This window comes from Notechis scutatus, chromosome 1 (genome assembly GCF_049901735.1).
Source record: "Notechis scutatus isolate UNSWTSFEM ecotype Mainland chromosome 1, rNotScu1.2, whole genome shotgun sequence".
Classification (NCBI taxonomy): domain Eukaryota; kingdom Metazoa; phylum Chordata; class Lepidosauria; order Squamata; family Elapidae; genus Notechis; species Notechis scutatus.
This window is the reverse complement of record NC_142009.1, coordinates 93256719-93270911: the sequence shown is the minus strand read 5'-3', so window position 1 is coordinate 93270911 and position 14193 is coordinate 93256719. Positions and strand designations below refer to the sequence as shown.

At 39.5% G+C, this 14193-nt stretch overlaps 1 protein-coding gene across 2 annotated transcripts in view; it reads right to left on the bottom strand.

Annotated features, from left to right (window-relative positions):
• SGK1 (serum/glucocorticoid regulated kinase 1) overlaps positions 1 to 10574 on the bottom strand; it is a 75975-nt gene extending 65401 nt beyond the window's left edge. Inside the window, exon 1 of one of the 2 annotated variants that reach the window (XM_087971334.1) lies at positions 10249 to 10574. In XM_087971334.1, the coding sequence (XP_087827460.1) occupies positions 10249 to 10383 (135 nt within the window). In that variant the 5' untranslated portion in view covers positions 10384 to 10574. The remainder of the gene's footprint in view (positions 1 to 10248) is intronic. The other variant, XM_087971338.1, reaches the window with a different exon arrangement.
• Positions 10575 to 14193: the final 3619 nt, after the last annotated feature.

Genomic DNA, 14193 nt, shown 5'->3' with positions numbered 1-14193 from the left:
GTAGCTAAACTTGACTTTATTTGTTACTTGGTTAAAGCTCTTTGAATTCGTTATCCAATATAAGCTTTTCTATCTTAATTATCAGGCCAGTGAGATTTGCCTTGTTTGCAAGTACTGACTTCATAATGTTGCAAGTGTGCTTATATTTTAATGTCTATTGTTATACTTCTTGTATCTCACATAAGATCTATGACACAGGGTGAGATAGAAATGTTTTTGAAAGTACAAACATTCACTAATGATAAATAAATTGTTAGCCTGATAAGTTCAATGGAATTGTTCTCTTCAATATCTGAGTAGCTTTATATTCTAGATACTAGAAACAAACAGCAGTAAAAGGCCATCATAGGTATACCATCTCTGTAAACAGCTGGAGGAGGCATCTAGTAGGTTGATCTTTGAAATAGAAATGGTACCAGGTTCAGCAACACAAAGAAGAGAGAATCTGAATTTGGACAGAGAGATTGTATTGTGAGAACAAATTCAATGTATTTTGATTAGGATGAAAATTATGCCCAGTTATGTATAATCCACTCAGAAATATTTTTAGAACTTCAACACTGGACCATGCCAGGAGGAAGGTAGAGTCAAAACTGAGACAGGGAAAGACATACAAGTTGGGGTCGGTGGGGGGGAAGCTTGCAAGAGTCACAGAAAGATACTTTATTACCTGAACAGAAGGATTTTTGTCAATCAGAAAGATAGCATTCCAGTTCTACTATGAAGTTATATTATTTTTTCAAAACTATCCTGAAAATAAACTCTACTTTTATTTAAAATTATAATGAAAGGAAAACAATTTTCTCTTCCAGCTTCCATGTCTTCTTTCCCCAGCTCAAGGTTGATAGAATAATCACTATCTATTTTTAAAAAGTGAACCAGATCCATTATCAGCCCTGTGATTCATAAATCCTAACTTCAGCTTTTCAAAAGCAAAGAAAATTAATTCCCATCTCGTGCAGAAGGCTACATTCTTGTTCCCATTCATCATCTATTTGTTTTTTTAGCCTTTATCCAGCAGATAAATAAGCTTTCTTTTAGTAAAATTGGAGATAGTTGAGTTTACTGCTTTTATCTGTCACAGGGCTTAAGCAGAGCATCATTTCAGAAGTTGTGAAACTGCAACCATTTCCCCCTTTCTTCTCTCTTTCTCCCACACTGTACAATTTGATGTACAGCACCACATGATTTCATGAAATTTGGAGCTGATCTATCATAACAGGCTGAGCAATTAGCCTTCCTTTACACAATGAAAAGCCAAGATAAGTGAAAGAATAAAAACTTGCACTTCAAAAGAGCTCTTATTAAAACCATCTGGAGACAATTTAGACCTACAAAAAAGGTGTAAACTGTTTAGGTTAGATAACATAGCAAATGTATTTTAAATATATTCTCTCCATAATCAGATCTGACTTGGATTCAAAAACGAATGGATATGCTTACTGCCAGAACTTCATTTTGCAGAATATTGTTCTAGTTTTTTTAAAAAGGCAATATTTTCCTTAACTTTTAAGGAAAATTAAATTTGAAGAATATAGAAAAACCTACCTAACAATGATAATTCACTAAAACAAATGGAGTTTTCATGAAAGTGCTGACTAAAAATCCTTCCACAAATCTCCCCCCCGCCCCGGTAGCTGAATGTACATGTAAAATCTTCTGCAAATGTTACAAGAAATAATACATGAATGAAAGGAGTGGCAAAAGATGGAGTTTTTTTGAATGGAGTAATTCTAAAATCACCAAATTTTAGTATTTAGCCAGTAGAAATGTAGAAGTTAAATAGAACAAGGGAGATGGGACAGTTTAGAAATAAAATAAAGTAAAATAAATAAAATAAATCGAAAGAAAGAAAGAAGAAAGAGAGAAAGAAATCAATTTCAGTTCAAATGGTAAGGCATAAGGTTTTTGAACAGAAGACATTTGTTTTAACATGACAAACTTAACATAAAGTATACAGTGGTACCTTGGTACTGATGGTTAATTGGTTCCAGGAGGTGTGATGAGTACCAAATGATTTTTTTCCATATGGAATAATATAGTGGGTTACAAGGTAGCTGACACCAAGAAGTTCTAGCTTGTGCATTGAGTACCAAATAAATGAGGAGTACTGGGACAACATTTTCATGTCAAAATGTGTTCAATACCAAATTTGATGAATTTCAAAGCAGTTGAGTACCAAAGTATCACTGTCATTATATGGACTGGAGTTGTGTGCTTTTTAATTTAGTGAGTTTGTTCATGGAACTGAGTTGATAGATGACTGATCTGTTGCCCTCTAATTAAAGATGATGTCACTTTGCAGACAGAGATGAGCAGGATATAAATTTAATAAATAAATAAATTAAAGGGTTTCCGGTTTGTCGGCCGCGAGCGGTAGGGATTCGCGGCTGCGCGATCCCTGCCGCGCTAGCCGTTTTGGGGCTCCGACCCGGACGGGTGCGGAGCAAGGCTGCCCTGCAGGGTAGCTGAAGGTAAGGGGATCTGGAGGAAGGGTTTGGGGTGTTGCAGACCCCCTCCCTGGCCGGCAGAACCCCTGTTACCAGGACGGTGCAGCGGCGGCCGCAATGGCCGCCACAAAGAAGTTGACAGCCGGGCAAGTATGCGAGGAGGAAGAAGAGAAAGTTATTGAAAGTGAAAGTTCTTCTTGGTCGACCCAGGGCTTTGAGATTTATCTAATTTAATTCCTGGAAAAGATGGTTTTCTGATGATTTCTTCCACAAGAGAAAAAAAAAGCGGCTATTTTGAGGTGCTGAAGGAAAGTTTACTCTCCTCCCGACGGAATTAAGCCGGAAGGAGAGGATAAAGAAAATATATAAATTTGGATCTTGTTGGAGGAGATGCCTTGAAGACTTGAGGACAGAAATATAATCTTAATAAGGCTTTAAAATATAGATTTGGATTCTTTTTTTTATTTGTTTGATACCACCCCTGGAAGAGGAAGGGGGAATTTTGGCTTGCTTGGATTTATTGAGGATTGTGGATTTTGGGATTGTTTTGCCTTTCTCTCGGAATATTTGGTTGGTGTAAGAAGAAAGAGGAATAAAGAAAAGAAAAGATTTATTTATAATGGCTTTCCTTTTTGAAGACCTGAGGGATGAATATGAGCAAACAAAAGCAGCCTGCAAAGATGGCATGGAAAAAGCTTTTCTATTTCTAGAAATGGCGCTGGTCAATTACCAACAGACAATGGAACAGATGGAAACGGAAGAAGAACAACAAGGAAGAGACGAAGACGCCATCTTCATTGAATCCCAAAACTTATCTAAGGAAGAAGGAAGGAAGAGAGCAAGGAAAATGAAGGACTTAAGATCTAAAAAACATTTGAGAAAGAGAAAATATGATGCAAAGTAAATATAATGATAACAAACAAGAGAAAAAGGGAACACAACAGAGAAGGGATCCCAGCAAGGCAGAGGTTAGAAGAAGAAGGGGGTAGGAAGATTTGGTGGGGAAGAAAAGAAAGGGGAAAGGCGGAGAAAAGCCTCAAAGCTTTAAAATTGATGGGAGAAGAGGGATTTTTTTAGAGACAAAGGATGAAATGTAAATTTCTGTAAGAAAGATTCTGCTAAGGTACAGAAGATGGTATTGTAACATTTATATTTGAAATAGTAAATTAGAATGGTTTAAGATTTAATAAGAAATTAAAATGTTGAAGTTTTTAATAATGATTGATTTTTAAAATGTAATAAAATATTGAAGGAAAGGAGGATACAATGTATTTAAACATTTTTGGTGGATAGAATGTACCAAGCAGAACCAAATTGGGTATTTGTTATGCTGAATGTTAATTTTACTAACTTAGGGGAGGATAGAAAGGCATCATACTCTGATTAGTGATTTCAGGAGAAATTCTTTTTATTATAAGAAGAGATAGAGGGATAATGAATGGGCAAAAGATACAAATTTAATGATTTAATTAAGATGGATTAAATAAGATAGAAACGTGAAGAGTGATATGTGCTATTATTTTAGCCCATGCAAAGAGAGGTAACTGGGGCCAAGGTACTTTACTAAAAGATTTTTTTATGTTTGTTTGTGTTTGTTTGTGTTTTATGAGAATATTGGGGAAATTATTGTAGAAAGACAGGGAAAGATTTAATATGTAATGATTTGTTTGTTGTTGAAACTTTTAATAAAACTTGTTTAAAAAAATAAATAAATAAATAAATTAAAGATTCTATTTGAAATAAGGCAACGGTGCTTCTTTTGGGGAAATAGGGAGACATATCTGAGAGCGCCTGAAAAATTAAAGGATTCTGTCTTTAACTTTGCTCTTTTTAAAGATACTTTTAAAGTTATTTTCTGAATTGAATTAATATTTCCCACAAATTTCTTGATGGAGAAGTATAAACAAACAAACATCCCACAAAAAATAAAGACAGACTATTTCCATATCATGCCAAGAAAAAACGGTAAGATCTGTTAATGGATGTAACTGAATTTAAAGTGATTTTCCTAGTTTTTTAAAAATCTTACATACTGATGTAAAATGAGTCACATGAATGAAATAATCTATATAGTCTGCATTTTATTTCTTTTTGACCTTCTGCTTACAGTTAGCAGCCCTAACAGTGTGTGGGTGGCTGTGTGTATAACTTATTTGTGTGTTGATACTGGTAAATCATGTAATACAGAGACTCTGCTTGTACCATATTTTAAGCTAATGACATGAACTTCAGGGAAAAGAAACAAGCTCAGACTGCAGGAATGCATACAGAATGCATTCCAGGATATTGCTTCAGGGTGCATATCAATTATGAATTGTACATTATTGCTTTTGTGCTCTTATGACTATAGAGTTGCGGAGACAAGGACAAGAATGCATTTATTTCCTGTTTATTGAAAGTCAGTTTCATTGCTCATAGCTTGAATATTTAATTCATTTCCACTGTAACTGAAAACTTTTTATAAATTATAAGGACAAAGTGAAAAGGGATTCTTTAGATGCCTGATATTATTGGATATAACTAATATCATATCTGAATCAGCTTGCTTGCCCCTATTTCTACTATTTTAGTATGTTAGGGATCTAACTGGATATTGCTGGCCTGGTGTAGCTTGCCAACCAATCTCTGCAAAGTAATGGGTCTTGAATTCTAGCTTGGGCATAGGCTGTGGGAATACAGCACTGATGTGAGAATAATTTGAACCACAGATCTCCATGGAAGCAAATAATATAATAGATCTTTCCTCCAAAAAAAGCTTACTGGAAATTGATTCTAACTCTAGGTTACAATAAAAGCCATTCATATTACTCAGTATATACTGTCAGTAGCAGGATATTTGGGATTCCAGCTCAATACAAATTTGAATTTGTATGTTAGGGATGCCAACAATGATGTACACAGGTAAAATAGAAATGAGAAATATGCAGGTTTGTGTTAAGCAAAGAATGATAATGCGGAATTGCATCCAAATTATTTTTGGATTTACCTTGTCAATGGTTTCTATTGTTCACTCGACTCTTAATCAGCACCAGAAAAAGCAAGAATTTGTATAGAATATGTAACCTTATTCCACAGTGAATGATATAGCTTTATATTAACAATTGGTCTTGTAACATTAATCTGCATATGATTTTCAATGGGGTGTACCTGTTAGGACCATGCAAGCAACTCCCTGGTCCTCCTACCTCCTCAATCAAAAGCCTTCCCTCTCTCTTTTGTCTCTAGCATGACTTGGTTAGTGAGGGTCTTTAAATATGTGTTTCAGTGTTCTGAAACAACCTGCGTTATCTGAGAGGCTAAGGGCAAAAGAATCAAAGTTCACTCCAGCACAGTCCAGTTTTTATCTATAGCTTTGCCTCTTGATTCTGGGACTTTGTTTAAATCCATAGCCTAAAAAAGTCTGAAAACCCGTGACTTAGCCAAACTCAACAGCATAGGCAATCTGCCCTCCACACACACATCCCACACTTTTAACAAAAATCTGACAATACACAGTCAGAATCGTAAGATCTGTGGGCTTCCAGTCTTTGGGAGAAATGCTTGTTGAGTTTAGGCAAAACATGTTGCTAATTTCATTGGAAGGTGAAGCAATTGGGATGGGATTTCCATCCCTGTACAAAAAGTTGTAGGTTTTTGATTGGAGTGTCACACCTACTTATTTTTTCTATTCTATTTTATTTATTTATTTTGTAGATTTTGACACTCCTCCCAATGCCCCTGTGAAATAATAGTCCTTCACACCTTACAGGGTTTGCATGGGATGTTTGCAGCAGAATTGTGATGGGGTGCATTTTCCAAGGTCAAATGCACTATCACTGGGAAAACTCTGCCAAAGGACACTACTGTAATTCATCATTTTGTGTTGCTGTACCATCAGTCTGGCTCAAAAGTTCCCTTTTGATCAACACTCCTTGCTAGCAGGCCTTACCAAAACTTTTGCAGAAATGAACAGTGGACTGGCTTCATGTTTCGTTGAATAATACATATGATCTTTCTTGTAGGATATCCCCTTCTAACTGGTTATTGTATTGATTTTGCCACTTTTATTTTCTGAAATATAAGTTTATGAAACTATTCTGATATTGAATTTATATACACGCACACATCCACATATATGCAAACCATTTTACTTCTAATGTCAATAGCAAGTTTATTTTGCCCTGAGATCCACTACTGTTGGTTAGATTGTATAGTTTACATTTGCATGATCTATTAATAGGAATTTCAGCAGAACTCAGCAGATATTTTATAACAATATCACACTTATCTTTCAGTCATTGAATACTATGCACAGACAAGGTAAACATATGGAAGAAATCAGGATAAGTGAAATTTAGAATATGTGGTTGAACTTAAAACCAATATTAAACTCTTGTGCATTCCCATGTAATATCCAATTTCCCATAACTTTAAATATATATTTTCCTCAGGTATCTATAGAATACCCTAAGCCAGGGGTCCCCAACCGCCGGTCCGCGGACCGGTACCGGGCAGCGGAACAAGCCTTACCGGGCCGCTGGTTGCTGGGCGCCGCCATCTTTTTGGTAAAAAGCGCTTCTGGTGAGCTTTTCCGGTAGAAAGCTCACGGAGCGCTGTTTCATCATAAAAAGATGAGCGGCGCCAGCGCTCGGTGAGCTTTTCCGGTAGAAAGCCATTTCTACCCGAAAAAGCTCACCAGAAGCGCTAGCGCCGCCATCTTTTATGACAACAGCGCTTCCGGTGACGCCACCGGAAGCGCCTTTCGTCATAAAAGATGGCGGCGCCTAGTTGAAGCCGGTGTACCGGTCGCGGCGCCCAGCTGATGTCGGAACCGGGCCGTGGCGTCGAAAAGGTTGGGGATCCCTGCCCTAAGCCACACGTTCCATACAGTGAGTTTTGAGCTGCTAGGTATCCCAAATATTATTCCAGTGACTAACTAGCCATCAGTGGGACAAAACCCATTCACCCACATCAGCATTGTAGTCTCTACTGAGAAAGTTGGTTTATCTACTGACAGGGAAATAGTGATGGGTCAAGATGAGCAGAAACATTTTTCTAAAGAAATAAATAGGTGCCCTGACCTCTAATGTCTCTGATTGGGACTATGCAGATGGAGAAATGAGAATTTGCTTTGGCCTGGAGCGCTGAGTGAATAAAAGCCAGAAGTCTCTTCAAATGGAATTTCACCTCAAGTGAACCTAACACAAGGCATGGGTGTTTATACAAACCAACAATTATTATGGCGTACATTTCTCACATTCCACAGTTCGGTCAGAATGTAGAGTTTGATGAGCACGTGAGAGAAAAAGAAAAGGCGCCAGCTGAAGTAGCATTGATATTTTTTATATGAGACATGTGTCCACCAGGGATGCCATATCAAATAGCACTGGAAGCGGGAAGAGGTTTTGGCATGCTGCAGTGATTATCCCTGACAAAACTTCAAAGACCTACTCTCATATACAGTTACAATTCAGTGACAGGTAGTCCTTGACTTACGACCCCAATTGAGCCATTGTTGGGTTTTGCCCTTTGTATTTTACGATGTTTCTTGCCACAGTTGTATAAGTTAATTACACAATTTTAAAGTGAATCTGGCTTCCCCATTGACTTTGCTTGTCAGAAGGTCTCAAAAGCTGATCATGACTCTGGGGCAGTGGAACATTATAAATGCATGCCAGTTGTCTGAATTTTGACCACATGACTATTGGATGCTGCTACTGTCGTAAGTGCGAAACATGGTCATAAGTCACTTTTTTCAGTGCCGTCGTAACTGTCACTAAACAAATGGTTGTAAGTTGAGGTCTACCTGTACAGAAAACAAACTAAACAAATGTGAATTTGAATAGAATACTATACAATGAATCTTTATCCACAATAATGCCAATGATATTGTAGAAGGCCCACCTGCCAAAGACTAATTGTGGTCTTACTTAAGACTAGGGCTGTGACCCTCATTTATAACAAGGAGTAAACATTATTAAACTCAATGGTTTTACCCTTCTGTAGATGTCTGTAAGATTGCAAGTTAAGCAGACCCTGAGGAAAGCAGCCTGGTACGGAAAGGAGGAAGACCATGTACGGTTACACCAAATGCGCAGCTGTGGGAATTGTTTCCAATTTTCCACTTCATGCATCAAAATGAGTTCCTTGCGGTGCCCAACTGGGTCACGCTTTCTGCTGTGGCGAGTTAAGAGAGATGGAGCTTCCGGATTGGAATCTCTGTTCTGCATTTAACCACTGGGCTAAATGGAAGTGACAGTCTCCTCCATATAAGGCAGAGGGAGGGTGAATGGAAATTGGTGAATGAAGGAACAGCACAATCTGCCTACTCTTACTATTGTACTTCACACTAAATATATGGTTCTAATATAAACAAACACACACATATATTATCCTTGTAGAAAGGATTTAGGTAGAAACTGGGCTGGAAATCTCTTCGCTCCTGTTTCTTAATCATCTGTTCTCGATCTCTGTATTGCCATTCTAAGAGGGAAAATGTTGCCTGGTTGATTAGCTTATTCTCATGAAATCCAGAACTGCTGAATGAGAGGGTGCAGTTAGCAGGACTAACAAGGAAGACTTTGTAGGCAGCTGTGAGCTTGTACCCAGACAAGGGGGCATCATCAGCTAAGCATTACATCATGGGCACAATTTTCCCCACCTCAAAAGCAAACTGGATTTCATCTGTTATATCACATCGTGCAACAAGCTAAGAAGGAGCCAGAGAATTTAGCGAAATTAAGCTCTGTATTAGTCTTCCAGTGCAAACAATTGTTGCCAGTTCTTCTTTCCTGCCTTAGCACATAGGATCGCGATTGCATGGAACAAACCTTGCATGGAACAAACCGTGGTTACTGGGTAGATTATAGACTGTGACACAGTTCTGCTGAACCTGCAAATAGCTCAGCATCCAGAGATGAATGGAGGAGAAATAATGCAGCACTTTGGGAGATTATGAATGAAAGGGTCACCAACGGCTTGAATGCTAAAATCTAGCATTCAAAAAAAGCCAAGAGCCACACAATGGGAGAGGCTATAACAGGGCTATAACAGGGCTAACAAACATCATTTTGCTGTTCCTCAATATTCTGCCTTCTATTTTCATGCACAGTTCTTTCCAACATTTGTCCTTTCCATCTGTCCAATGACCAAATCAATGACCAATGACCATTTTAGTGGGGAAGCAAAGTAGGTCAGGGTGCATTCCCATTTTCAGATGAGGAACTGTGAGGAAGGACAGAAAAATGAACAAACCTCCTCCCCCAACAAGAGAGCATACAACCAAATGCAGACTATCAAGCCGTAAACAAAGTTGCGATGGATTGAATCAAAGATCTATTGAATTCAGCGAACTCCAGATGCCTCTGGAGAGATCACAACACAAGATGCAAAGGCAACAAACCTCTCCATCCTCTGTCTTTGCCATTGGATATTCAAAGATACACTGCCTCTGAGCATGGAAGCTCCATCTAACCACTATTGCCGAATTCTGTAGAAAACAGAATGTAACCTCCTGAGTTCGGTTTATACAGAACCACTCTGTCTACAGAATTTATTCGGGCATCATCCCACCATCCAAGCTCATCCTGATCGCAAAATTAAAACTGATACTTATGTACTGCCATGCACTCCTGCTTGGTCCTCCACTTTCTGTTTAAAACAAATCAAGAGTCCTGATGTCACTCAATTGCACTTGTAAAACCATTCCAAAGGAGACCATTCAGAGAGAGCGAGAAAGAGAGCGAGAGAGAGAGAGAGCGCTCAGTCAAATAGGCTTTAGCATCACCAACAAGCCCTGGGTTGAAAACATTCTTCTTACCCTCTTCTTAAAAAACTGAAAAGCGGAGCACTTCTTGACAGGAAAGCCGTTCATGTCTCTATTGACCATTTTCCTCGAGAGAGAGGCGACCACGGGGATAGATCCAAAGCAGGGCTTGCTTAGCGAGTCGGACATCCGTTTCCCTCCATACCTCTCCTGGAGACGGCGGCTGAAGACCGACGACGAGGAGGAGGAGGAGGAGGAGGGTGGGGGAGGAGGAAGAGGAGGAGGACCAGAGAGGCAGCGCAGCCTCTGCTCAGGCGGCTTCTCCCTCACACCTTCATTGTGCTGAGCCTGCTTCTGCACCAGTAGCCTCTCCCGCCTAGCCTTGCCTTGCCTTGACTTCTTGTCCTCCCAACCTCCCGCTTAAAACATCCTCGGCACCCCCCTATCCGCATCGCCCGGGCTGCTGCGCAACCCCAGAAAGAGCCTTCCTCGACTGAGGAAAACGAGGCTCGCTTGGACGCGGTCGCGTTTCCGGGCGGGCTCTCCTGAGGTGATTCGGCGCGGCCGGAGAGGCGGAGAGAGAGAGAGAGAGGTTGACTGGGCGACTTCCAGAGGGAGGATGCGGAGCCCTAGAGAGCCGGAGTGTTCGAGCAGAAAGCAGGGCAAGGGATGGGGGCAAGCGAAATGAGCCCGAAGCGCCCGAGGCGATGGGCTTGCGGAAGGGGGGTGGGGGGGGGGAGATACCGGCTGGTCGGGCGTCCAGGAGAGCCATCTCGGTACCGCCGAGGGGAGAAAGACGCCGGGTGCTGGGCTGTCTCTGACTCGCCCTGTCTATTGCTCCCCAGGGCTGCAGCAAACCGAAGCAACAAAGCGAGCTGGAAGGACCGCCGTATTTTTTCTCTCTCTCACACACACATACACCCCCCAAAAAAAAAGCTGAATTTGAAGATGTGAGGGACGTGGTTCGACGAAGGGAGCAGAACTATTGATAAAACCATTACAGTTGCTGCAGGAATGTTCGGAGCATCTGATGCATCCTGTTGCAAAGCTTTTACGAGGACCAGATCCTTCAAGGCTCAGCCCGTGGATGACACTTGCTCTTCGTTTCTTAGGCACATTTATCCCCTGCTGTACTCATAGATGGTTTCCTGAGAGAATAATAAAAGGAGGAGGAGGAGGAAGAAGAAGAAAGAAGCTCCTTTTTAATGTTGGCAAAGATGGAAGGAAAGAGAAGAGAAGAGCCAGCAGCAAGGTGGATGGTCTGTTATAATGGCAATGAATGCATCCTTGGGAGACTTGAAAGAACAGGTTAGGGATAGAAGAGAAGAGAAGAGAAGAGAAGAGAAGAGAAGAGAAGAGAAGAGAAGAGAATTCTTTATTAGCCAAGTGTGATTGGACACACAAGGAATTTGCCTTGGTGCAAATGCTCTCAGTGTACATAAAAGAAAAGATACATTCATCAAGAGTCAAGAATCATAAGGTATGACACTTAATATTCATAGGGTATGATAAGCAATCAAATCATACTAGGAAACAGTCAATATAAATCGTAAGGATACAAGTGACAAAGTTACAATCATAGATTGTCATGGAGAAAAATCTGTCTATATAGTATCTAGAAGTTGAAAATAACTTGATGGCGCACACACACACAATCCATCAATCAAAATGATAAATCAAAATACGCCATTCTTGATCTTAACCAAAATAACATCATAGGAACTTCAAAGTGCAATGTGCAAAGGCCTTTCCCTTCTCTCAAAAACCATAGTCTCAACATATTCAGGACTTTCTCAGTTCCATTATCCAAATGGGTTTCTTGTACAAGATCAACATGAGTTTACTACATTTCTCCTGCTCAAGAATTCTCAAGCTACCAAAGGATGGTATATTTGTCTAGTGATATTCCCAGGATAGCAGCCACAATAAGAGTGAACAGGAGGGCAACTCCTTGGACTTCCCTGTCTTCTAGTTCTGTCAGCTTCACAAACACTTCTCCAGAGCTCTGGTTGTGCGCCTTGCCTTTCCCCTTCTCACTCAGCCTTCCCCAAGTTGTCCCTTTGCATATTGGAGCTACAGCTGCTACCATACTCAGGCCAGGTCTGAAATGAATCCAGTGCTAGAAAAGGCCAAGTTGAAGCACAGTGGATTAGAGATTCTGGCTTGAAAGTCATTCACGTCTATTTCTGCACCGTGGAGTCTACTTTGTTTCATAATAGAACACTGAGATGCATGAACTCAAAGTCTGAGCAACAATATACTAGGAAAGAATTCCTGGCTTACCAAGTGTTTTGAATTTTAAAAAAAACCACCAAGTACATTAAACATAACCACATATCTGCCACACAAAAAATCTCTGCACTATTGTGTCAAGCTTCCTTCATTTCAGTTTATAACTTAAAGGGGGAAAATCATTTTATTACTGTTATTGTTACATGATTATGATGATGATGATGATGTTATCCACTCAGTCGTATCTGACTCTTGGTGATTCTATGGGCCAGGTCTGTCCACATCTTCCGATCTTGCACTATTTCTTTGAGATTTTCTATGCTCTGGCTGGTGTCAATTTTGATGATGTCCAGCCATTGTGTTCTTTGGGGGCCTGATTTCCTAACTCTTCCCAACATAATTGCTTTTTTCCAGTGAATTTCCCCATGTGACATGGCCAAAGTAAGTGAGAGACAGTTATGTTACAGAATAAGAAATCTCAAATCTTTGTTGACCTCTGTCCAAATCCCATTCACAATTCTGTACTACCCCAAATTAAACACCATTTTGAATACTCTGAAAAATCCTTTTATGCACTTTCCAGTTCTCTATTGGCACAGAGATGAAACTCTGGAAACATATAGTAGAGCCCAAAAACTTTCTCCTTATTCATTTTGGGGTGTGTGTGTGTGTGTGTGTGTGTGTGTGTGAATGCCATGGAGCCAAATACTTTTATCCGTCATGCTTTTCAGATAAAAGAAGACAATAAATTGGGATGCTTGTTGGCCCATGGAAGGCTGCAAATCTATTTTGCTCAGGATAAAATAGAACACTTTCCCACAAGACTTTTTCTCTACAACTAACTAGAAAGATTAAATTAGACGATTGTTCACAGGCCTGGGGAAGATGCTATCAAAAATTTTCCTCCCCATATATTTCTTTTAATTGCTTCTATTTGTTTGTAAAAGACCAACTTTGGTAGGACAAAGGATGGAAATCTTTACAGACAATCTCACACATTAGTGTTCCCAATGTAAAATAAATCAATTCATTGTCTGATTCAGCTCCACCACTCTCTTACACACTTTTGTGGAACCATGCTTCATTGTACTTAGTTGAACTTCTTGTTCTATACCTCTGCATAGAATTAGCTGCATCCAATGTATATTGCCAAAAGTGAGATATGCCTTGTAACAACCATGCGTATAACCAAGTATTTGCTTTAAAATCCCCCAGCCGTCAGAAAAGGATGCAAGAAACCATGGGCTTCTCTTGAGTTATTAGACATTAGAAATATTGGGTTGGAAAATTTAAAAAGAGGCATAAATTGAGGATTTCTGCTGATGATCTAATATAAGAGCTAATAGTGTCACCAAAATGAAGAACTTGAAGGACTTTGGTGCATTAACCAGTTTTAAAGCAAATAATCAAAAAACCATGATATTGGTTAAGACTAAGACTGCAGGAGACCAAGCAACTTTGATGAAAAAGACTGATTTCAAAATTGAGAATAAGGATAAATTTATGTGGGTTACATTGACTAATGTGAACTGTATGTTGTTTCAACAACTATGTTAAAATATGGAATTATATTCCCTCCAAAGTAATAAAAGCTTTTCTCAAAAAACCCATTTGCCAGGAGAAAACCTGTACCACAGAATCAGCAATGTACAGTACATCTCGCAGAAGCTGGATCTCTTTTCTTGCTTAAATCTATCTTTCTATGCAGTACAAGACTACTACTTTCTTAGATTACCAATCCTGTTTTTCAACCCAGGTCACACAATC